Below are 25,376 nucleotides of genomic sequence, written 5' to 3'. Positions count from 1 at the left end.
TATGTAGATCTACGTGAAGTAAAAAAAGTGAGTCTATTCATTAAAACGACCCGCCCCGGCTTTGCACAGGTGCAATTTACTCTATAATTAAGGAAATCAGAAGTGTATTGAGATTTTCTTACAGAAATACCTACCATCCAAACCAACTTTCCAGTGGATTTTTACAATTAGAAGCAATTTTATGAGCTCCTTTCTCACCTATTCCTAGGTACAAATAGGTTGGACTTACGTTAATATATTTAGGTACCTACTACTTATAAGTTGGTATTTACACTTTTGATATTATCCGCGCTATCGTGTCAAATTACGTCCATAGTCCACGTTTTTGCGTAACTTGAAGTTTCAGGTTTTTGCAATAAAATGCAAATCTGTTATTATTGAAAAACTATTGAGCGTTGTTACCAAAAAAATATCTCAATATTTCTTTACTAGCTTTTGCTCGCGACTTCGTCCGCGTGATATAGTGACGCTACATAATAGTTTATAATTAATCTATAGCACTCGGGGATAATGTAGGTAAGTACCTAGGTAAGTACTCGTACGTAGCTATTTAAAAATTAAAGAACTTTCTGAATCGGATCATTAGTTCCGGAGATACCTAGACCCCTACGTATTACTTTCAAACGAGTTAGACCTCTTTATAATATTTGACTGTCTCTTTAAAATAACGTAGCTAGGTTCATGTTTTTGATCAAAACTTAAAACACTATTCAAATGCTAAAAATAACGCGCTACAGCATGTGGGTATGTAATATGGAGGCATTTTTGTAATTAACCAAAAAAGTTCCAAAACTAAGCCTCTAATTTTAAAATACCACCATAAAGTGTTAAGAGTGGTCTCCAATGATCGCTCCAAGTCGAACGTGAGCGCATGCTGTTCCAATCAACATTTACTGGCGGTAACTAAAGAGTGAGACGGACGATCTTTTTACAACGCAAATAAATGTTTGGTTTTATTATTTTGAAAACTACTTAATCAATATTTTTAATGAAACTTAAAATATTTGGAGTTATGATAAGGCAGTTTTCCTTACAGCCGTTAGTTAAGTTGTTTTTGACACATTTACGCACGAAGTTGCCTCAAAATTTGACCTAAAATAGAGATAAATGTTACATTTGTACTTTGTTTTTATCTGTGACACTAACCACAAATAAATGCAAAAAAAAAGATATTTATCAAGGATCATAACTTTTAAAATAAGACAATTTGATTAAATTTATTATTGTCGGGAATAAATAATGAATAATGAATGATAAATCGATAACTGGCTTACTTTAGATCTAGAACAACAAAGTAATAGAAAAATCGGCGTAATAAGTTTGCATGGAAAAGCGCCTATGAAGTGTAACCTTAAGTTGTATTGGCATAGATTGCAACATAGGTCATACGAACAAACATAGGCTGCTAAAATCATGACGCATCCGTAGTCGTGTCAAAAAATACTTACACCATTAATTATTTTAATTGTTATAAAATGTGTAGTTTTATGGTTTTTGCACGTGGCAGCGGCGGCGGGTCGCGGACTGGGGGCGGACGCGCGGGATGTGCGAATGGCCGTTATCGCCTGGGACACTGCAATGATTGTTTATCCAGCCCGTTCCTTGAATTGCAACTAATGACTCACGCGTTCTATAATCGCCTGCTGCTGTAATACCTACCATACAATGCTGTCATCGGTTAGTAACATGGAAGGACAATTCAATAAGCAACAAACATAACAGTCTAACCAGAAAGTAGTATTAGCTATGCCAGTTTAATTACACCCAAATCACTAATCGGTTTCTAGTTTCTACGCGGCATCGCTAAATCGCAGCTATGTAACTGGGGTGGTAGTAACAACTAACTGGTAACTATGCCTTGGTTAAATCTAGAGCCGGCCCTATCATAGGGCGAACAGAGCGGCCGCTTCTTAATTTGAAAGATTTTCAAAATTGCAAGTCATAGGTAGGTACTTAAATATAATCAAGTTTAATGTCCTCATACTTGTTTACAATACCAATGTTCGGGTTACTCGACATTTGATTTAAAAGAATGTGCTGTAACTGCATTAATGCGACACCAGAGAGTGTTATTCTAGAATAGGTACCTATATAGTCCGCGATAGGTAGAGATGGCAATCGGGCCATGAGGCAGGGGGACGCCCCGGACACTCGCACGTCACCCGCGCTCGCCTGCAACGGGATAGCGCGGGGGCTGTGCGGGTGTGCGGGGCATTCCCTTCCCGATTGCCATCTCAACCTGTCGCGTACTATACGTACTAGTTAAGATTTAATGATTTTTTTACCTACCTATTAATTATTAGAATGTGCGAGCGTTCCTTTCCTAGAACAAAATACCATATTGGTTTAATTTGTACCTAAGTAGATTACAGGTCGAGAGGGCAATCCGGGACGAAATGCCCCGCACACCTGCACAGACCCCGCGCTAACCCGGTGCGGGCGAGCGCACCTGCCGTGCGGGTGTGCGGGGCGTCCCCCTGCCTCATACCCCGATTGCAATCTCAAAGAAGGTATATATTTAACAAGTTGCAATGTGGTGATAGCAATAACCTCAAATTGGTTGATACTTAAAAGCTTAAAAGTGATACTCTCACTCTTGCCTAAAATGCATAAGTTACAACAAGAATCCTAAGTAACTTAGTTATTTGTTTAGTTAAGTAGTTAGTTAAGTTCTTTTTATTTGTCTAGATATTTTGCAAATGCTGTGTACACATTTTATAGATACATTTATCAGCCTGTGTTTGTTTATAAGTGTCGTAGTTTGTGTTAAATTAATGTATTGTGTGTGTTCCTAATAAATAAATAAAATAATAATAATAAGAATACTATTAATTCAGACCAAGAGACCGGAGCTTGAGAGTGTATTGTCCGCGACAGGTCGACATGCCAATCGGGGTATGAGGCGGGGGGACGGGTGTGCGGGGCGTTCAATCCCCGATTGCCATTTCGACCTGTCGCTTACTATAGGTACCTGTGTTTGCGCACATATTGTGCTTTGCAAAGAACCATTTGGTATAATCCACTAAAACAGACATATCTGTATGGACTATGGTGAACGTCCAGCAAACGGTATTACGGTAACGGCACCGCACGCCCTCCCACTGCTAAGCATGCAGAAAAGCAAGCCACCAAGCAAGCAATGCGCACCACCACCTCCGCCACGCAACACCGCATTGTAAAGTATAGGCCTTTGAGCCTATACTCACGGTCGATAGTTGCCCGGCAACTCAGTCGACGGGCAACTCAACTGTGATTTGTATGGAAGTTGCAGAGTCTATACCTAGTACCTACGCACGGAGTTGCGACGAATCCGCGCGCAGGTATAGACTCTGCAACTTCCATACAAATCACAGATTCTAACGGACGCCGTCGACCGAGTTGCCGGGCAACTAGTCGAGTGTGCGTAATGCACAATGATAGCAGAATGCACAAATTTGGTGCATTGTAATTTGTAACATCTTCTGAGAACGCTACGGCGTTGGAGTGAAACGTGCGTTGAGTGTGTTTTGGAGGATTTGTGTGGTGTTGCGTGGTGGTGGTGGTGCGTATTGCTTGTTTCAGCTTGGTGGCTTACTTTTGTTGCTTGCTACACGTTGCATCACACAGATTTGTACGTCTTAGCGGATTACAGCAAATTAAGCTTATAGTTCCTTGTAAGTACCTACCTATATCATGAAAAGTCACGCAGGTAACGCCTAGCTTCGCTTAAAACACTTTTACATTGGCTACTCTCTATTGAGATTGACTGCCTTGGACGACATTCGTTCAGGAGCACAATATTATGGGTAGATATCTATTTATATGGACAAATTATCATACTTTTTATGGCTCCACAAAAGTGCATCCAGTAAATCAAATTGTATAAATGCAAATTCAACAAGGTGGGCTATAACAATTGGGTAAATTGATATCGTTCTCCTTAATAAACGTTGATGGTGTCTTATAATCAATTCCTCGAATAACAATCCAAATATGTCCGTAGTTGACATAGTTACATCAGGGTTAGGTACATCAAAATTACATCATAGACGCGTATGTATATATTAAGTATACTTACCTACACATACCTAATAATGGTCGCTATTAGTTTATACATAGTTGAGGGTTAGGTTCCTTTTCTTCCACTTGCTCGGAATTTGCTAATTTACTCAAGAAAGGTTAGGACTTCAGAGGACTGTTATCGGGTCTTTACTGGCCGCACGCCAGCAATTTCCAAGAGTACTGTAATGGAAATTGCTGGACAGTTTCATACTGATGACGAGGTTCTTTATGGTGTAGACTAATATAAATTGAGTTTTTTTAGGTATAAGATTTTATTAATATTGACTTGTATGTTAGATCACAAAAAAAAATTAAAATGTTTTCATGGACAAATAATAATTAGTATTTCCAATTTTCAAACTAAGATAACTATGTACTTATATCAAGTGAGGTATCATATTATGTAAGAACTTTACCTGTACATTCTAAAACAGATTTTAATTTATATTTATGCATTATATTTTTTGATTTATCGTGCAAAATGTCGAAAAATTAATAAAATTAAAAACTGTAATACGGAACCCTCGGTGCGCGAGTCTGACTCGCAATTTGCCGGTTTTTTAAAACTTTACAGTGCAATTCAATACGGGGTTCATTCATTCAAAGGTTTCATTATCATTTAGGTAGAGCATTTCACGAGGAAGGTTTATATGTATTGCATTGCACCGAGGTTTTTGCATTTTACTACTTAGTCTACTGACTGACATATCAACGAAGCGTATTTGTACCTAGAGCTCAAGCCGCTGGGTCAAGAAACTTGAGCGTACCTACAACTCCCCCTCTAAGAATTTTCTAAAATTCAAGCACCTACTTTGGTATTCAAAATCACCACCTAATTAGGTACCTAACCTAACTACCTAGCTAAGAATCGCATTAATACACCGCATTGATATCTTGGCAATTTATGTGTTCTATTAAAAAGAAGGAAGTGCAACGGTCTTGTACTTGCTCTGGCAGCCGTATGTGTGTCAGAGGTCCTGTCGATAAGGCACGTTCATGAGCTATAGTAGGTAAGAGTAAATATTCTGGATCAGTCGTTACATGGTAATAACTTTCACAATATAAACAGCTCGCATTAGGCCTGCATGTTATGTACCTACCTATTTTTACCCGAATGCGGAAATTAGAAGTGCTACTTTTAAATAATCTTTTGTCTGTATGTTCATCATGTGTTCCTTTATAACTTATAGTAGTAATTGGGCGCGGCTAATAGTAGGTAATGTTAAATTAGGGTGACAGAGTAAGTTCATCCGTGGCCAGAATACCGTATTATTTATTTTAATATTTATTTTACCTATGTTACTATTATTTGTGCCAACCTACATACCTTAGAAAATAATTAAATCAGTATTTTTTTGGTTTACAGGTCGTATGTAACCAGACATTATGCAAATGCGATGGTATAAAGGGGGACTACGGCGACATAGGCCCGCCAGGTATACCTGGCGCCCAAGGCGACTATGGCCCGGATGGACCTGAGGGACGCATGGGCATCGCCGGCGGACCGGGTGACAGCGGCGAGAGGGGAGACTACGGAGATAAAGGAGAGCATGTATGATAACAATTACATATTCATACAATTTTCAGTTTTAAAACAGTTTTATGTTTAAACTTGACTTTTAATCTTAAAAGACTGCTTATTAGGTATTATATTATCTCTTTACATTTTAGGGTGCAGAAGGTCCGTACGGAAGAAGAGGTAGCATTGGCTCACAGGTATTTAAACGTTTATTAGATTAGATAAATAGAATAAGAATATAAAAATACATAATCAAAATCGTAAAAAAACTGTTTTTTTTAAAAACGCCATGCCAGACGCCTAATATTTGTGCTTGCGCTTGACGTCAATCATGCTTAATAAAAAAGCAATGATGAGGTCTAGGTTGGAGCGCGCTTGTCTAGAAGATGCCTATTCAATCGTGCCTTGAAAGTGTCGAGGTAATACTTACGGAAACAGGGATGCCGGAAGGGCATTCTACACCTGTTACTTAGTATGAGCTTCTATATTATATGTTGGGTAAGCAATAATGAAAATATAATTCACTAGGGTCCGGCAGGATATGAAGGTGTGAGAGGATTCGCGGGTTTAGATGGATGTAGCGGCATAGACGGTGCTATGGGGTCGATGGGACCTCAAGGTATTCCCGGCGATAGAGGCTTACCGGGTCCGTTTGGAGAAAAAGGATCACAAGGCTTAGCTGGTGAAGGTGGAGCAAACTCCCGAGGCGCAAAAGGAGAACGAGGCGACTCTGCGCGGCCCGGCTCTTCTGGGCTCATAGGACCCATGGGATGGACTGGCGATAGCGGGATGCCCGGTGAAGAAGGTGATCAGGTAGAGCTTTTTCAATTACAGATTTTTAATGAAAGAGAGTAGAGACTTAAGGTAGATTTTTTTCATAAATGAAGTAAATGTTTTTCTTATTGTTTTTATCAAATTGCATTTATACAAGACAACACAAGTTATTCATCATGAACAACATATTAATGGTTGACGTTTTAGGGTCCTATGGGATACAAAGGCGACATAGGATACAGAGGAGATCCTGGTGACGATGTTGTTGGACCACAGGGAGAAAAGGGAAATCCTGGGGAAAGAGGCGAACCTGGAAGACCAGCTAGAGTTATCTATATAGATCAAGTACAACAAAATGTTACTATATTAGCCAAAGGAAATAAAGGCGAAAAAGGATTATGGGGTCAACAAGGCGTTAAAGGTCTTAAAGGTCAACGAGGATCGGAAGGAGCACCCGTGAGTTTCTCATGTATATTACCTACTATCATAATACTGTACTTTCAGTAGTCAAATCTATAATTGTAATAATCTTATCTGAATTTAAAAGGGGCCTTATGGCGTTAATGGACCGCAAGGATATAAAGGAGATCAAGGGATCGATGGACCTAGAGGGAAGCCTGGACACCGTGGTAGTTTAGGGCCTCCTGGGCCAAAAGGAGACAAAGGATGGCCTGGATATGCAGGGCCTGATGGCGAAGATGGCTTACCCGGTGATCTAGGAGAAGACGGAAGACCAGGAATGCCGGGAGTACAAGGACCAATGGGAGTGCCAGGAATATATGATGAAAGATTAAACGAACCGCTTTTACCAGGGTCGGTAGGGCCCCAGGGACCGATCGGTTTTACAGGGCCCAAAGGTGTTGCTGGTGCTGATGGCTCTACTGGTTTACCGGGACTAGTGGGCCTACAGGGAATACCTGGTGTTAAAGGTATTCCTGGTAGACCGGGACCGATAGGAGCCTCGCCTAAAGGAGATCCGGGAAACGATGGTTTTAAGGGTTTACCGGGCCCTCGGGGTCCAATGGGCTCCCCGGGGATGCGTGGAACTTTAGGTTCTAAAGGTTTCAAGGGTGCTACAGTCGTAGGACCAACAGGTGAAGATGGTGAACCCGGCACCGATGGCATACCCGGTCTAAGAGGTGATCGAGGCGAATCAGGATTTATGGGTCAACCTGGTTATCCCGGACGTGGTGTTCACGGCGTAGGACCACCTGGAGAAGACGGCCCACCAGGTCGCCCTGGTGGAGTTGGTGACTCTGGTAAATCAGGACGTCCAGGGTGGCCCGGACTTAAGGGAGACAAGGGCGATGACTGTTTTTGTCCATCAGGTACATTAAGCTAAAGTTTATTGGTGGTACATATTTAAATATTCATGATTGAAGCTTACGTACTTTATCCATATATTTGTATATGTTCTAGGTGCTCCGGGCTCCAAAGGTCAAAGAGGAGATAATGGTTTTCCAGGACAAAAGGGATATCCAGGCTTAGAAGGTTTCCTTGGAGTACAAGGACAAAAAGGAGATGCTGGTTTACCCGGAATTCCTGGATCACTCGGTCCAAAGGGTAACAAAGGTCTGGCTGGAATGGCAGGTCCACAAGGGCCCAAAGGCAGCAAAGGTCGTCTGATACAGCCACCATTCTCATTAACTAAAGCAGAACGTGGGCCACGTGGGCCACCAGGCAAGTAAAATTTTAATACGAGCTTATTGTCCGAGCGAAGCGAGGTCTTTGAGTCTACTTGAGTGAAATTGCACTTGTCCGTCTGTCACAGCCTTATAACTTCTGTATTACTGAACGTAATTACTTCAGTTTTAAACATAATATGTAAACTGATGATTTTCAGCCAAATGAAAAGCTTTATGTCAGGGGGGCTCTCACATGAAATGGGGGGCTTTAAAGTGGAGGCTGAATTCGATGCTATATGTCAAAGACAGAATTATTTCGTTTTTAATGGGATATCAGCATTTTAAACATAACTTTACAATAATGTTAACAGATGGCGCAGTTAATATTATAAAACTATCGGGAATTATGGGATACCGCGAGGTCTCACTGTTATATCTATCTAAATATATAAAAGCGAAATACACTTACTGACTGACTAATCACGAAATCTCGGGAACTATAAAACCTACAAACTTGAAATTTGGAAGGTAGGTTCTTTCTAGGACGTAGGTGTCAGCTAAAAACCCCCCCCCCCCCCCCGGGTGTTAAAGGGGGGCCGAAAGTTATATGAAAGTCCTATATTTTTGAAGTCAGAGACATGAAAATCGACATTTAGGTTATTAGTTTTAAATAATAAAAATCTGTATAAGTCAATTTGGGAAATTCTCCCCTTGAGGGTGGTAAAATAGGAGGGAAAAGTTTTTATAGAAAAGTTTTAACTATTGTTATTTTAACTTGAAATTTGAAACGTAGGTTCTGTCTAGGTGATAGGTATCAGTTAAGAAAGGATTTAACTTAAGTCTCCCCCTAATGGGGTGAAATGGGGGTTAAAAAGTTATATGAAAATCCTATGTTTTTGAAGTTAGAGATATGAAAATTGGCATTTAGGTATTCTGGGTTTCGGGCCTTAAGGTGAGACTGAGTGAGTACTAAGTAGGTAAGTGAGGCCTTTTGCAGCGGGAAAATTTCAGAGAGAAACCAGAAATTTTACGCGGACGAAGTCGCGGGCACTTCTATACTTTGCAAATTTCCCTGAGTAGCTGTCGGAATGCTGAGCTGCTTCATGAAAGTATTGTAATATGTTTCCTCTACTTTGGCAAATAAAACCTACCAGCCGATCTGTGATGAAATTAATATCGAAATGGCAATGCAAACTTTATGTACCTTTTCAGGTTTTATGGGCGATGCTGGTCTACCTGGGGATCGAGGATGGCCAGGACTTCCAGGCATCTCTGGCTTGAAGGGTATGAAAGGTCTGCAGGGCGACGAGGGATTTCCTGGATTTCCAGGCCGAAACGGGTCACGTGGTCGAAACGGGGCACCTGGGTGGCCTGGTGCTCCAGCAGATATTCCGATTGCGTTTCTGTATGGACAGAAAGGAGAAAAAGGAATTAAGTACGTATGAATTTCTGAAAATGAATAAAATCTAACAATAGACAACCATCTTCTTCATTCTGGGCTGGTTTCCGCACATAGACAACCATTTCTAATCATAACATTCTTCCCACCTACATAAATTCATGTAAACACCGCATCACGAGATCGTTTTATTTCTGAAATTCTGTCAAAACCATCCACGAGTGGAGTCGCATTGCCGTATGGAAAGAGTCATCATCATCATCATGATCACCCTATCGCCGGCTCGGGTCTCCTCTCAGATTGAGAAGAATTTTGGCCATAGTCTGCCACGTGCGGATTGGCAGACTTCACACACCTTTAACAACATTATCGAGAACTCTCAGGCATGAAGGTTTCCTCACGATGTTTTCCTTCACCGTTCAAGCAAGTGATATTTAGCTGGCGGAAAGAGTAATTTCCAATCCTGATTATTATTAGACGTGAATATTAGCTGATAATTAGCTACCATTATGTACAACTCCTTGTCAGAGGACCACTCGGAGAGCCTGGTGACGACGGACTCACGGGCGAAGCTGGAGAAGCATTGGGTTTTGGAGTTAACATAAAAGGTGTCAAAGGTGACAGAGGACCAGTCGGACCACGAGGTATTAATAAAATTTAAATATTTTTATAATTCGTTACACTATTTAAAATGAGTACAAAATGTACGAATATTTGAGTAGAATCGGAGATATCTAAATAAAATTGATTTGTTACAAAGTAGAGGTGTCAAAAAATAATGTACCTAATAAATTTATTAAATATATAAATGTATTCCAGATATTCGTTTTTAGATTAAAACAAAATTGAATACAATATATAATAAGTAGTGAAAATTTGAGAAAATCCTTCCTAAAAAATAACTCAGGCGTTCGATCTTTGATACGCCGCGCGCGGCGCGACCGAGCGACGATATTAGAATAAAATATATTAGGTAGGTACAGCTGAATACAAATATCGTCGCGATTCGACGGTGAATAATTATTACATCGAATTTTCGTATTGGCCTGTTACATATTGACTGTGATGATACGAGTATGCGGCTAGTATTTTTATCATTTTGTTTGTTTCGTAATAAATTTTGAATGCAGTTTTATTTATTTGTGAACTTGAGTGTCGATAAATATTTAATGCGAATAATTGTAATGTAGATTAGGCAAAATAATGTAGATTAGGTACCTACATTTTTGTGTTGTGATTGATTTGTGTCGCGCGTTAATAATACCTAAGTATTATAGTAGATTTGTTCTTTTTGGAAATACTTGCGTCATTTTATAAATCGTATGAGAAAATGTTTTTCAAAGTGTAGGTATTATCATACATTTAAGTATTATAGGTAATAGGTTAGGTACGTGAAGTGGTATTGTTCTTTTTAGAAATCATCATCATCATTTTATAATTCGTATGATAATAAATATGTAGAAATGTATGATAATAAATATAGTAGTTACCTACTAAAAAGATTTTTTTCTAGGTAACTGGGTAAACTTACCTACCTATTGTATTGTAGGTATCTACTTGACATTGCTTTATCGTTCTACTTGTTTTTATTTTTACATACATAGGTAGGTACTAGGTACTGTATTCCGCGACAGGTTGAGATGGCAATCGGGGTATGAGGCGGGGGTGACACCCCGCACACCCGCACGTCACCCTCGTTCGTTCGCACTGGGTTAGCACAGGGGCCGTGCGGGTGTGCGGGGCATTCCCTCCCCGATTGCCATTTCGACCTGTCGCGAAGGTATGGATTGGGTACCTATTAAGAGTAAAATTTAAAATTTAAATCAATCGAGTTAAATACAAGCTATACCCTAGTTCTCGACCTTATTGACGGTTATGAGAAAGTTGTTTTTGTCATATTCTTGTTCAGTAGGTATCATTCATAGATTGTTAAAATGTTGTTCCCTATGTCAATAAGGTCGGAAATCGCTTGCACCCATTTATCTGCTTGCGCCTCATGGTGAAATCGGTGCAAGCAAATCTCGACCTTATTGACGGTTATGAGAAAGTTGTTTTTTGTCATATTCTTGCTCAGTATAATTCATAGATTGCTAAAATGCTGTTTTCTGACTATGTCAATAAGGTCGAAAATCGATTGCACCCATTTTTCTGCTTGCGCCTCACGGTTCAAGCAATTTTTTTTTTGTAACAAAATAATGTAACGTTAATAATTATTAAATATTTGTCTGTAACACGTGATAATATTGTGATACACACATGAACCTGTATTTGACACCTCTATTACAAAGAGACAGACGTGAGCAGCTACCGTAAAGCTAGAAATCTGAAAGTTAAACATTTAAGACTTTTAGGGTGTTCATGCCTCATGGAATCAAGATAATATTACTATGGTAAACTACCAAGCTATTATGTTTTGTTAGAAAGTATCAGGTGATAAACAAAACGCAAACACAGAATAATAATAATAACCCATGTCGTTTTTAAATATTACCGCACGGCTCTGATGTCACACTCCGGAACGATGGGGGGCTTCAAGGAACGCCTTTGTATCTTATCTACATTCTAGGCTTAAGGTGTGAAGAGATGAAATGTGGTGTAAACGCTTATATTGCTGGGTGAACTTTATATGTTATTTAAAAAAACGTTATCTTTGTCTAGGTTTTCCTGGTAGGAAAGGTGAGCCTGGAGTCTTGGGTTATCAAGGTATCCCCGGTATTCGAGGAGATGAGGGCGAAACTGGAATTTCGCCGCAAGGTCCTATGGGGACCAGAGGATTTCCCGGCGACAAAGGCGATATTGGACCTTATGGAGAACCCGGTACTCCAGGATCACAAGGAGCTGTCGGATTTCCTGCACCAAAAGGAAAGAAGGGATCTCGCGGTGATTTCGGGTTAGCTACATTGTACGGCGAAAGAGGGATAGATGGCTGGCGTGGAGATATAGGTGACAAAGGTGAACCAGGATACTATGGAGCACCTGGAAGACCTGGACTTATGGGTGTCAAAGGAGAAACAGGAACTCCTGGTGATGTGGGTCCACCTGGTCCTACTGGACCTATGGTAAGTGATTTTATTTTTTTACGTGAAATACTGCTTCCTACAGGTTGCTCTTTTGCACCAGGAATGATGAGTCAGAATACCTAGAGGGGAAAATGTATGACACACACCAATAGCAATTATTAAGTACTAACGACCCACCTCGGCTTGGCACGGATAGCTTATTAAGATTTTCATAGGGATCTCTAATTTTTTTTAAATAAAATATGGCCTATCTCATTCAGGAATAACGTAGCCTTCTACTGGTGAAAGAATATTCAAAATCGGTTCACGAGTTTCAGAGATTACGTCTTACAAAAAAACTTATGAACCTCTTTTTATTACCTCTTTTACCTTACCTTATTTACCTCTTTAAAATATTAGTATAGATTTTGTTTGAAATGATGAGCTAAGGTAAAATCAAACGATAAAAGAATCTTTATTTGTAGTCTCTCAATACAAATCAGATAGACCAAAGAGATAGTATGGCTGTAAGACGCGTTAAAGCGACATTTTTTTAAATGTATTGGTTTATTAAATGCACAATATATAAATACAATTTTATGCTCCATCAAACTGCAAATACCTACAGCATAATGGCACAGAGCATGTTCATGTTCGAAAGAGATACACCATGCAGTCAAAATTATTTAAAAATACTAACCTATACACTTAAACAAGATACTCGCACATATTAAAATTACTATAGTATAGATAGGTAGTAGGTATAAATAAGTGTAGATTAATCAAACTTACTGTAGTAAAATATGGACTGCATGAAAATAATCGTTTCATATTTATTTATTTATATTACAGGGAAGAAAGGGTATTCCAGGTATTATATTACGAGGACCTCCTGGAGCACCTGGTCACCCGGGGAGACCGGGTTTCGCAGGACCAATAGGGGAACCAGGTTTACAAGGCAGTAATGGATTACAAGGTGACATGGGACAAAAAGGAATGAAAGGTGAAGCAGGTCGAACTGGAGCTCGAGGTTTGATGGGAGAGCGTGGGATTACGGGAATGTATGGCTTCCCAGGTATAATGGGTCGACCGGGTAGACCTGGCGATATTGGAGAACGTGGTGAATCAGGCTCGCCAGGATCAAGAGGGGTCCCTGGAAAAATGGGTCCACAAGGACTAGCAGGTCTAAAAGGAATTCGTGGTGATAGTGGAAATCCTGGTGAATTCGGTTTAGATGGGCAACCTGGATTTAAAGGAATGATCGGTGATATCGGTAATGTGGGTTTTCAAGGTATACGTGGCGATAACGGTACTATTGGTTTTATCGGAGACAGAGGACAACAGGGCAGTAATGGTAGTGATGGAAGACCAGGGCTACCTGGACCGAAAGGGTTAAAAGGTGATGGGGGTAATGTTGGATTGAGTATAAAGGGCTTCACTGGCTCAAAAGGAGAACAAGGTGAATATGGAAGATTTGGCTACGGAGGAATACCAGGTGATAAAGGAATAGCCGGTGATTATGGTGATATAGGCTTACCTGGTGAAAGAGGTGACAAAGGATTTCCCGGGTGGCCTGGCTTCCCTGGCAAAACCGGAAAACTAGGGCCTAGAGGAATGCTAGGTCTGAGAGGCATTACAGGTAGACGTGGCGAAAAAGGTGATATGGGATTTGAAGGTGAACCTGGTAGAATAGGTAGTCCTGGATTTCCTGGTGACATCGGCTTTCCTGGATTACCTGGCCCTAGAGGTCCGTTTGGTAAGAAAGGAGAAACGGGTGACATTGGTGAGACAACCTATTTACCTGCGACGAAAGGAGAAATGGGTAATATAGGAATGGACGGATTTCAAGGTCTTAAAGGTATAAAAGGAGATGCAGGAATTGTGGGTCTAATAGGTATTAAAGGAGAGCGAGGAGACATCGGCATCCAAGGCGAATCGGGAGATTGGGGGCTTCCGGGCACCAAAGGATCACTGGGTGATTTTGGTCCTCCTGGCCCACCCGGAATCGACGGTGTAAACCCTGAACGGGGTGAAAAAGGAAAGGCCGCAAGTGACGGACTTCCAGGTTGGTTCGGACCTATGGGACAAAAGGGTAAACCAGGTGAATACGGTGTTGATGGTCCACAGGGATTTCCTGGTGAACCTGGTCTTACCTTTCAGGGTCCGAAAGGCACAAAAGGGGATGATGGTCTACCAGGAAGACGTGGTACAGATGGAATACCCGGTCCTCGAGGAATGGAAGGAGCTCCAGGTTTACAAGGACTAAAAGGTTTTCTTGGAGAGCCAGGATTTGCTATTAGTCCTAAAGGCCAACCTGGTGAACCCGGTTATCGAGGCTTTGATGGTTTGAAGGGAATGTCAGGAGAAACGGGAGAATCTGGATCAGTCGGATACAGAGGGTATACTGGCGAAAGGGGTGTAAAAGGAGTACATGGTGATGAGGGGGAACAGGGATTACAGGGCGTTATGGGAGTTAAAGGTATGAAAGGTGAGAGAGGTGATACAATTTCATCTAGAGAAATAGCCCGAGGTGCACGGGGTGATTTAGGCTTTGCCGGATTCGAAGGGCGATCAGGACGTCCTGGTTCACCCGGCAACTTTGGACAAAACGGTATACCGGGACCCAAAGGTGAAAGAGGAGACACAGGTTCTGTTGGTTTTGTTGGAAATCCAGGCCAACCAGGAGAAATGGGATTCATGGGTTTGAAAGGTATGTCAGGTTTTGAAGGAAAAAGTGGCTTACCTGGCTCGCCTGGTATACCTGCACCCTTGCCACCATTACCCAAGTCGAGAGGATTTTCTTTCGCAGTTCATTCACAAACAAGAATCATCCCACAATGTCCTCCTGGAACGACATCTCTGTGGGAAGGATACTCATTGCTACATATTGTTGCTAGTACCAAGGCACATGGACAAGATTTAGGTGAGCAATTATAACATTTTTAGCGGTCTGTAGTCAAATAATGAACATTTATAGTTTCATCCAGTCTGTCGTTATATCTATGTGTCACAGCCATTTAAAAAATAAACAAGAGCTGTAAAGGTTGAAACTTAGTGTAATTATGTATACAGAATATTACCGCTAAGGAACCTTACTTTTAGCGTTTTTAATATTATAAACTAGCTGCGGCGAACTTTGTTCCGCCTAACAGTCGATTCAATTTAAATAAATAATTTTTTCTCTTCGTAAGAACCATCCTCGTACTTCAAGGAATATTTAAAAAAAAGAATAATTAGCGAAATCGGTTCTGCTGTTCTCGAGATTTGCGATCAGCAACACATTTAGTGATTCATTTTTATATTATAGATTCAATCAAAGGTGTTTCAAGAATGTAGATAACCCACGACTAGGGGACCTACGGTATACTAGACAAGGAAACAAAACAATTTTTAAATAAACAGTTTCTGTAAAATTACCTTTCTTGATATCGTGTAGCAAAATATAATTTTTTCAGGTGCCCCTGGAAGCTGCCTGCAAAGATTCTCAACAATGCCTTTTATGTTTTGTGACATCAATAATCGCTGTAACTTTGCTCAAAGAGAAGACTATAGTTTTTGGCTGTCGACTCCAGAACCTATGCCAATGGCAATGACGCCAATCGAAGCGAGAGATGTAGGGTCGTATATATCCAGGTAAGAACTATAACAATCATCATAATTCTCAACGCGACAGGTTGAGATTGTAGTCAGAGTATGAGGCGGGAGGACACCCCGCACACCCGCACAGCACCCGCGTTCTCCCGCAACGGGTTAGCGCGGTTCCCACCCTGATTGTAATCTCGTCCTGTCGTGTGCTATGCCTATTCTTTTGTCGTCAATCTAATGTTGTTTTTGGGAACTCTCGTCTCACACTGCTCTTATTTTTATAAGTAGGTACCTATCCCATTCGTTATAGCTTTTATTGCTTGAGATCTATTTGCATGACAGGCAGTTAAACTTGCGTTACGGCTACCGCTAAAATTTGTTCATCAATAATATATAAAGCATAATTTATCGGTGAAGGAAAACATTGTGAGGAACCTTGTATGTATAACGTTCTCCAAGGTGTGTGAAGTCTGCCAAGCCACACTGGGCCATCGTAGCAGACTATGGCCTAAACCTATCTCATTCTGAGAGGAGACCCGAGCTCAGTAGGTACTTAGTGGTCCGACGAATATGCTGAATAACAAAGTGGATTGCACAAATCAGTATTCATACCTTCATGATTACGGTTAAAGGTAAAATGGGCCAAAGTAAAAAAGGCCTGACTTGTGCAACTCATTTTGCTTCTATTGACGTTCAAAGTTTTACGGTAATCGAAAAGTAACTTTAACCACACGCCATGCAATTGGACAATTGGACCTTAGGCTGGCCAAAAATATCTGTACCTACTACACTTACCTACTATATTTTACTGACAATCTTGTTTAAGGTGCCAAGTTTGTGAGTCATCAACGAGATCCATTGCAATTCATAGCCAAAGCAGTGTTACGCCTAGTTGCCCAACTGACTGGGAAGAGCTATGGGTGGGGTACAGTTTCTTAATGGTAAGTAGAGACAAAACATAATTATCTATTTGTAGATAACTAGATGATGTCCATGACTGCGATCGTGTGGATTTAGTTTTTTTTAATTCTGTGGGAACTATTTAATTTCCGGGATAAAAGATAACCTGTCTGTCTTCGGGATGTAAGCTATCTCTAAATTAAAGGTTAAAATCGATTATTGGATGGGCACTTAATAATCTCTTGGGAACTCTTATATTTCCCGGCATAAAAAGTAGCCTGTCTGTCCGTCCCCGGGAGGTATGCTAACTCTATATCAAACATTAAAATCTGTTAAACGGATCGGCCGTGAAAAGTTAGCAGACAGACAGACTTTCACATTTATAATATTACTAGCTTATGCCCGCAACTTCATCCGCGTGACCAACACAAATATCAAACCCCTATTTTATCCCCTTAGGGGTTGAATCTTCAAAAACCCTTTCTTAGCGGATAACTACGTCATAATAGCTATCAGCATGACAAATTTCAGCCCGATCCGTCCAGTAGTTTGAGCTGTGCATTGATAGATCAGTCAGTCAGTCAGCTTTTCTTTTTAAATATATAGAATAAGGATAATCATCTTGATTTATCCAAATACGAAGCCTTTAACGATATTTTTGTTCAAACAGCAAACTGCGGGTATGGATGCGGCAGGCCAAAGTCTAATATCACCTGGCTCCTGCCTCCGCGAATTCAGAGCACGACCAGTCATTGAATGCAATGGACTCGGTCGATGCAACTACTTTGCTACGGTGTTGTCATACTGGCTCTCCGCCTTGGACCCCAGTCAGATGTTCCAGAAACCAGAACAACAAACACTGAAGGCCGATAAAATATCTAAAATCAGCAGGTAAATAAATCTAAGCTCCTTTTCAGCGCAAGGCGGTTAAGTCTACCTAATAAGTTATTCACACTATACTTAATTAAATTATAGTGTAACTAGCTTATTCTCGTGACTTCGTCCGCGCGGACTACACAAATTTCAAACCCCTATTTCCCCCCCTCAGGGATTGAATTTTCAAAAATCCTTTCTTAGCGGATGCCTACGTCATAACAGCTATCTGCATGGCAAACAGTCTGATCCGTCCAGTAGTTTGAGCTGTGCGTTGATAGATCAGTCAGCTTTTCCTTTTATTTATTTTGAGTAAGTACACTACAATTAATTACTAACTAGACAATGACTTAGACCGATACGTCATCATCGTGGTCATCAATCGATAGCCGTGCACTACTAGGGACTACTATCTCTTGTGGTGACTTCTACACGCCACGGTCTTGCGCTCCCTAAAATACAACGATACAGAAATAAATAGGAATAAACTATATGATACTATCAACTAAAACATCAAGCTGTGCTTATAGCCCAAGATACTTCTAAGGGCGTAAAGCATAGATCAATAGGTACGTTATTTATTTTGGAGTTAATGACTTTTCTTCCCGTATTATTATTCTAGTCGATAACGAAGCAATTGTTTGCATTTTTACAAAGGTGTAAGTAAGTATACTTAAACTAGCAGTTCGCCCCGAACTAAGACTTCGCGGTATCCTATAATTATTCCATTATCCCATAACAGCGCCATCTATTAACATTATTGTGAACTTATGTGAAAAATCTGATGCCTATTAAAAATGAGATAATTTCGTTTCTTTATCTCATTTTAATATTTGTTACTCAAATACAGGATATAACTGAAATTATAAAGCTGTGACGCACGGACGGACTGCCAATTAGTGCAATTTCACTCAAGTAGATCTCTCTCAGTCAGAGACCTCGCTTCGCTCGGTTAATAACTTTAGTGAGGTTGGATATTTTAATTTTCAGATGTGCGGTGTGTATGAGACGCCAACCAGGCCGGTCAAGCACGGTCCGCATCGGCGCCGCGACGGTGGAGGCCGTCCCGAACGCGGTGCGGCGCCCCGGCCTCTACCGCTGGCACAGGACGCGCCCCGGCGGCCCCCCGCGCTACGTGCGGGGCAGGCGCCGCCATTGAGAACACGATTATTTAAAAACAGTATCGAATAGGAACTCATTACAACTTTATGTACCTCCCAAATTTTTAAAGTTAAGCAAGTAGTCAAATGTAGATATTATTTAATATTTTATCGTGACAATACATAAATACCAATCTATACACCTACCTTCGTAGCTACAGGAACGTAGACAATCTTTCTTTCTTGAAAATGATTGTTTATACTCATACTACTTATAGAAAGTCATGTCAAATGTATAAATGTATACCTTATTAGAGACTTAGACCTTAGTTCTAAAAGAACTATTGCAAAAAAGATTTTAAAGAATGGCTGTATAAAAAAAAATCGAACAATTTTGTAATGAGGTTCTTAAAAGTTTAATATTTAATATATAAAATATATCTAGTATTCAATATTTTGAACTGGCATACTCAAAATTGATAAAAGTAGACTTGAGACTTTCAAGAACTAAGGCATCCTAATCCCTAATTAGAATTGGATAGTACTGAGTACACAACACTTAGCACAGAGTTTGCTGGACACATACCTAATTGTACAATAACGTACATATGATAACGTCACTTATTTCTGACACGACGTGCATTAAATAATAAATAAAAATCGTTTTTATTCGTTACTTTTGGTTACTTACTCATATCTTTAAACTGTGTAGATACTAGGTAGTAAGTACCTACTACTATCGAAGTAGAGGAATCTATTGGTTCTGTGCATTGATGTTGGAATCCTAGTATTTATTATTCTAGGGTTCTGTGCCTACTACCTACTATGATATACAGTTGTGTGGGGTAGTGTTACGAGAGAGCCTCGCATTGGTATTTTAATCATATCATTTGCCACTAGCTTACATTATATTGGTAAAGGTAGGTATATAAGTAGGTGTTTAAGTATTGCCATATAGATACTGCCATATTACTTAGGTACTTAATGTTTTTATATTAATATTTTTGTTTCGGTATCCAATAAAATATGTAAAATAAGCACAAAGATTCAAATTTTCAGTTACATATTATGCATAATAGAAGCAATATTTGTCGAGTCACCTTTGTTTTAATTATTTAGATAGGAATAGGTACAATATTATTTAAATAATAATTGTTCTTGTAAAACAATTTTTTTTTACAGTAATATAAGCATTTTAAACTAACTGTATACAGTATAACATTAAACACCTTTATAAAGAGTTTTTTATGCAATATTAAATTTACACTTACCTATTACTGTTACAGTAGGTACACGCTGAGGAAGGAACAGTACTGTTGGTAGATGGACATCTGTTCTTGGTATTTAATAGGTAGGTAAAACCTACAGTCTGTAAATAAATACGTTTATATAGAATAATATTGAAAATGTAGTGTTTAAATAAAAAATCATCAAATTGATCTCGTTTTTTTATTAGTTCCTATGATATTTATTCTGATTCTGAACTCCTAGCCCGATTTATAGATTGATAATAATTAATAATTTGACTTTCTTCCAATCAAGATTCCTAATCAGGTTTCGTCACGACATTTTCCTTCGCAGTAAATACTTATTTAGTTTTTATAGAAAACTGCTGGGTAGTGTGAGGTTCGAACCCACGACTTCTTTCTTTGTAAGGTTGGTATTTAGTTTTTCTATAAATATTTTGTTGTATTATTAGGCAGGTATAGCTAATTGAACATTTAAAAAGAGCAACTGCCGAATTTCTTATTGGTTCGCGTTAGGAATGGTATTCCGAATAATTAGTGATAGATTCTTTTGACGATCCAAAAGCACTTGTAAAAGTTTATATGAATACATAATCTTTCCATGTCTGTTTATATCCTTATGATGAATAAATATAAAAGAGAATAAAAGATGAGGAAGCTTAAATTTTACCTATTACATAGCTGATGAAAATATACACGAAAATATTTGAAAAACTTTATTAAAATATTGTTGCATCCCTAGTCTATCGGTTTGTTTACAGAATCTAAATGCTTTAACTTATGATCATCGAGCATTGGTCTTGCTTCATATGTGCAAATAGTAACTCCATGCTTGTGTCCCTGGGTCCATTCACCCTTGAGTCCAATATAATATATCTTGGTATTATCCGCTCCAAAGTTGCTAGGAAAATGCATAGTCAGGTGTGTAACAGACGAGAATGTCACGATTCTGAAATGAAAGCAGATATTTTAACAGACATTACACTAATATTAAAAAGGCGAAAGTTTTTATGTGTATATTTTTGTTACTCTTTCACGCAGAAACTACTGAACGGATTTTATAATATTATATAATATAAAGTGATTATTTATAATCTCATAATTTTTGTATTTGTATGTATTAAAAGAAAATACTTTAACTTTCATTATAGCTCCAGTAATGTTTAAACACAGGGTACTTTTGCAAATTATGAAGAAAACAACTTTTTAAACAATTTTCATTGTAATATCTCAGAACCGATGAATCTTAGGCAAAAAGTGTAACAACAACAAAAACAATTTTTATAGATGATAGCATGATCTACAATTCGGTCTTACCTATATTTATGATAAAACTTACCGTTTGGATAAAAAACGCAAAAAACACATTTTTGCGAACTTTGAGCTTGAATACCTATTTTTTTTGTAAATGTCTGATCGATGTGGATTTTTCACATTAATTCATTTATATTTATATATTATTCATGGTGTTCCGAACATTCGTACACAGCTCTATGCGAATTATTGTAACCTTGAATGGTTGATATGACTGGGCTATCAATCAGTAAATGAGCATATTTCACAATAAGATTTACTTACTTTGGATTATACTCAAGGATCCCTTCAGTATCTTTCTGTAGTTCAAACTCTTGATCTGGTTCCATGGAAACATCATCAAATGTCATATTGGGTTTATTTTTAAATCTGAAAAATATAATATAGAAGGAATGTAGATAGTAAAAACCGGCCAAGTGCGAGTCAGGCTCGCGCAATGAGGGTTCCGTACTACAGTCGTATTTTTTCGACATTTTGCACGACAATTCAAAAACTATGATGCATAAAAATAAATAAAACTGTTTTATTTTGCACAATTCAAAAACTATGATGCATAAAAATAAATAAAACTGTTTTAGAATGTACAGGTGAAGACCTTTCATATGATACCCCACTTGATATAGTTATCTCACTTCGAAAGTTGAAAATACTAATTATTAGTTCATGACCACTATTTAATTTTTTTTGTGTGATCTAACTCTAAATTTACGGTTTTCAGATTTTTCCCCAAATGTCAGCTATACGATCTACCTACCTGCCAAATTTCATGATTCTAGGTTCATGGTGTTAATACTTACAATCTTAACTTTGCTGGGTGTGAATCCGTATCCTCTGAAGCTATCTTTATCCCTTTTAGTTTAACATTTCCAGTGAAAGGAATATTGAAAAGTAACTCTTCATCAGCATCACTTTCAACAAACTAAAACGTGTAGGTATTATTAATATGGTGTTCCTATAATCTATTCAAACAGGAGATTGACTGGAAACATTTTGATTTAACATTTGAATGCCTGGCAGAAATTGATTAGGAGATGGGTTTTGTAGTGGACAGTGGCGTAAGTTGATGTTATAATGTACTGGTATACAGATGCAGTTTTTGTTGAAACAAACTGACACCAGTTGCCGCTGACTTGTCCACTTGTATTCTGCTTCTTATACTTTGGACCTATGCAGGTTCTTGAATACCCTGTATCACTTCAACCGTCTCCGATCCATTGTGATCTCCTCCACTTCACATTTCTTTGTCAGAACTTGACGCCAGATACAGCAGCACTTTTTGACTGGAATTGAAATAGCATCCTCAGGCCTCAGGGTGTACAATATGTTGATAAGGCCGCCTTTGCATGCTACAGCTATTAGATTAAGATCCTGTATTGTGTTTTTTCAATGTTTACTTTGTGTTGTGTGCAATAAAGTGTAAAATAAATAAATAAATAAATAAATGTTTCCCTACGTGCATGCTACGTTTATGCATAAGAGCAGGGCAATAGCAGACTCTCAACATCTGAGTCTCGACAGACTCCTAGTCCTGGCACAGTCCGAGCCCTGGAGCTCAAGGTTACACCAGTGCATTAGAATGCACAGATTTCTCCTACTAAGCGCCAGCACATTTAACCCTGGCAAGTTTCTCCACTCACTTATACATCACTTGTATTAGAGTAAAAGTCAAAATTAAATCTATTAATTTATTGAGTAATCTCTGTAATATTTCACCCCAACCTTGGTAGGGAACACAGCGATGACATAAATCAATATGTATCCCCTTAGCTGTACATAAGTGAACATGTACAGGCGTAATGAGACTGTCTAACTCACTTACAAGTAAATATTACCAATTAATTAAGTATTAGAAGCAAATCACCATTTTGGCGCTGTTAACAGCAGTGAGTCTCTTAGTACTTATAAAACCTGGTCAAGTGCAAGTTGGACTCGCAAGGATTCCATACCATCGTACAAGATTACAAAATTTATGTGATTTAGTATGTAAATAAATTTCCTGAACCCATTTTAATTTTTTTTTGTGATGTAACCATAAATTCAGTTTTCAGATTTTTTCACTTTACTTGTGCTATAAGACCTACCTATCTGGCAACTTTCATGATTCTTGGTCAACGGGAAGTACCCTATAGATTTTCTTCACAAATACAACAGACAGATGGACAGACAAACAGAAAGCCAACAAAGTCCTATAGTTTAAGGGTTCCTTTTTTCCTTTTGAGTTAGCGAACCGTAAAATAAACCAAAAATAGGTACATACCTGATTTCTATCTAATCTTTCATCCCAAGATTTAAAAACAGTTTTCCCAGCACCATCAATGCTTTCATTCAGACACTGCAGATTATCTTTATCTATTTTTTGAAATAGATTATAATGTAATCCTAGCTCGTCAGGGTTGACATGATCATGATCGTGCCCATGCCCGTGGCAATGGCTGTGAGACATTGTTATCGCAGCAACTGTTACAGAAGGAAACCCTAAAAAATTAAAATAAACTTTAAACAGAAACAATTAGGTCAAATTCATGTAGGTGCATGTCAGATTAAGGTTTTGTAAATATTTCCCTTGACTCATGACAGTACTGGTGATGATTCAGTTTACTACTAACATGGCAGGAGTAAGGCAGTCTAATCAGTTAGGTACTACGCGACATGTACGCGACATTGTACCTGAGCGCTAAATCGCTTGCCGGCACTTCTCACCGCTAGGGTGGGAACTAGCCAGTTAGCCACGACCGAAGCCGCTCACCGACCGGAGATATGATTTAGATTTTTGTAAATACCCAAACTGCGTCTATGGGACCTAGGAACCCGGGAGTACCCACTTGGCACTTATTATGAGACCGCAGCTCAACAATATAACGAAAATATTATAACCATTCAACTTGCATCTGTGACTTGCATTATATTTATTACCTATAGTGATAATCAAATTTTTGAATACAACTAGTATCCCTATTAATCTGTGAATACAACTTATTTACACCGCGGCGGCCGCGGCCAAAGAGAATATAATCCACAGATACATATTAATCTATGGCCGCGGCGTACCCACAGGCGTACCCAAAGAGTATATAATCACCACCGATAATCACTACGTACCCACAGAGTACATTATAGGGCGTACGCGTACCTAACGGCGTGCCGTTGCCCGTTACACACATAGGTACCATACCATACATACAAGCACACAAGACAAGGCTCTCTTTTCCAGTGTATTACTTTACTCTATGGCTCTCTTGCGCTCTCTTGGCACTTGAATGACATTGACAGGGGGGCGCTGTTTGAGAACAAATCCTGCGTAGATGGAGTAATAAAGGTAGATTGAAGTACTGTGTAACCGCGTATGAGAAAGCGATAGCACGACGTAACGATGAATAACGAATTATTACCATTGTTTAGTAGTCAATATTTGTATTAACCGATCGACAATATTTGTACTAAACGTTTTTTGTTATATTATATATTTGTATTTCTCATTAGTTATTTGCTTGCTTTTACATAAAAAACGTTTAACACAAAAATATTGTTGATCGGTTAATACAAATATTGACTACTAAACAATGGTAATAATTGTCGTGTTATTCATTGTTACGTCGTGCTATCGCTATCTCATACACGGTTACACAGTACATCAATCTACCTTTATTACTCTATCTACGGTTTACGGCAATCGCGCTGCGAAGTGATCTCAAACCATAGACTCAAACAAGAACAAATGGGACACTTGACGGCAACTTTAGTTCGATATTCGCCACACGCCAAGATAGCCTTGTCGTACTGTATGTACCTTTCACAGAACACTGTAACCTATTAAATAACTGATACAAACCAAAGAATTTGTATGTACCAGTATGTACTACTATGTCGATGATACAAACACATCCAAACTCCAAACAAAGACAAAGCCAGATCCAAGGCCAGAGTACCTATATAAATTAATCATTACGTTGTGGTTACTATGTGAAGTAATGTGAAGGTTTAAAAGGGCTGGAACATGCTC

At 39.0% G+C, this 25,376-nt stretch overlaps 2 protein-coding genes across 6 annotated transcripts in view; one reads left to right on the top strand and one right to left on the bottom strand.

Annotated features, from left to right (window-relative positions):
- Positions 1-20,254, top strand: part of vkg (viking) — a 32,250-nt gene extending 11,996 nt beyond the window's left edge. Inside the window, exons 2-15 of the mRNA XM_034971402.2 lie at positions 5,408-5,593; positions 5,713-5,757; positions 6,089-6,373; positions 6,542-6,790; positions 6,882-7,662; positions 7,754-8,014; positions 9,172-9,394; positions 9,887-10,002; positions 12,017-12,417; positions 13,210-15,280; positions 15,813-15,990; positions 16,769-16,883; positions 17,513-17,733; positions 18,706-20,254. Of these exons, the coding sequence (XP_034827293.1) occupies positions 5,408-5,593; positions 5,713-5,757; positions 6,089-6,373; positions 6,542-6,790; positions 6,882-7,662; positions 7,754-8,014; positions 9,172-9,394; positions 9,887-10,002; positions 12,017-12,417; positions 13,210-15,280; positions 15,813-15,990; positions 16,769-16,883; positions 17,513-17,733; positions 18,706-18,874 (5,301 nt within the window). The 3' untranslated portion in view covers positions 18,875-20,254. The remainder of the gene's footprint in view (positions 1-5,407; positions 5,594-5,712; positions 5,758-6,088; positions 6,374-6,541; positions 6,791-6,881; positions 7,663-7,753; positions 8,015-9,171; positions 9,395-9,886; positions 10,003-12,016; positions 12,418-13,209; positions 15,281-15,812; positions 15,991-16,768; positions 16,884-17,512; positions 17,734-18,705) is intronic.
- A 507-nt stretch (positions 20,255-20,761) lies between these two features.
- LOC117984782 (PITH domain-containing protein CG6153) lies at positions 20,762-24,318 on the bottom strand. 5 transcript variants are annotated; one of them, XM_069501683.1, is made up of 5 exons: positions 24,290-24,318; positions 23,634-23,851; positions 22,174-22,295; positions 21,641-21,745; positions 20,762-21,011 (listed from the first exon to the last, which is right to left on the bottom strand). In XM_069501683.1, the coding sequence occupies exons 2-5, from the start codon at positions 23,817-23,819 to the stop codon at positions 20,801-20,803; spliced, it is 624 nt and encodes a 207-aa protein (XP_069357784.1). In that variant the 5' UTR covers positions 23,820-23,851; positions 24,290-24,318; the 3' UTR covers positions 20,762-20,800. The 5 variants fall into 5 exon arrangements, with proteins under 5 accessions (XP_069357784.1, XP_069357788.1, XP_069357793.1 ...); XM_069501687.1 differs by having other exon boundaries at positions 24,251-24,315; XM_069501692.1 differs by having other exon boundaries at positions 24,199-24,291.
- Between the last annotated feature and the right edge of the window lie 1,058 nt (positions 24,319-25,376).

Source organism: Maniola hyperantus, chromosome 1 (genome assembly GCF_902806685.2).
Source record: "Maniola hyperantus chromosome 1, iAphHyp1.2, whole genome shotgun sequence".
Lineage (NCBI taxonomy): Eukaryota > Metazoa > Arthropoda > Insecta > Lepidoptera > Nymphalidae > Maniola > Maniola hyperantus.
The sequence above is the reverse complement of the archived record's forward strand: the minus strand, read 5'-3'. Positions and strand labels throughout refer to the sequence as shown.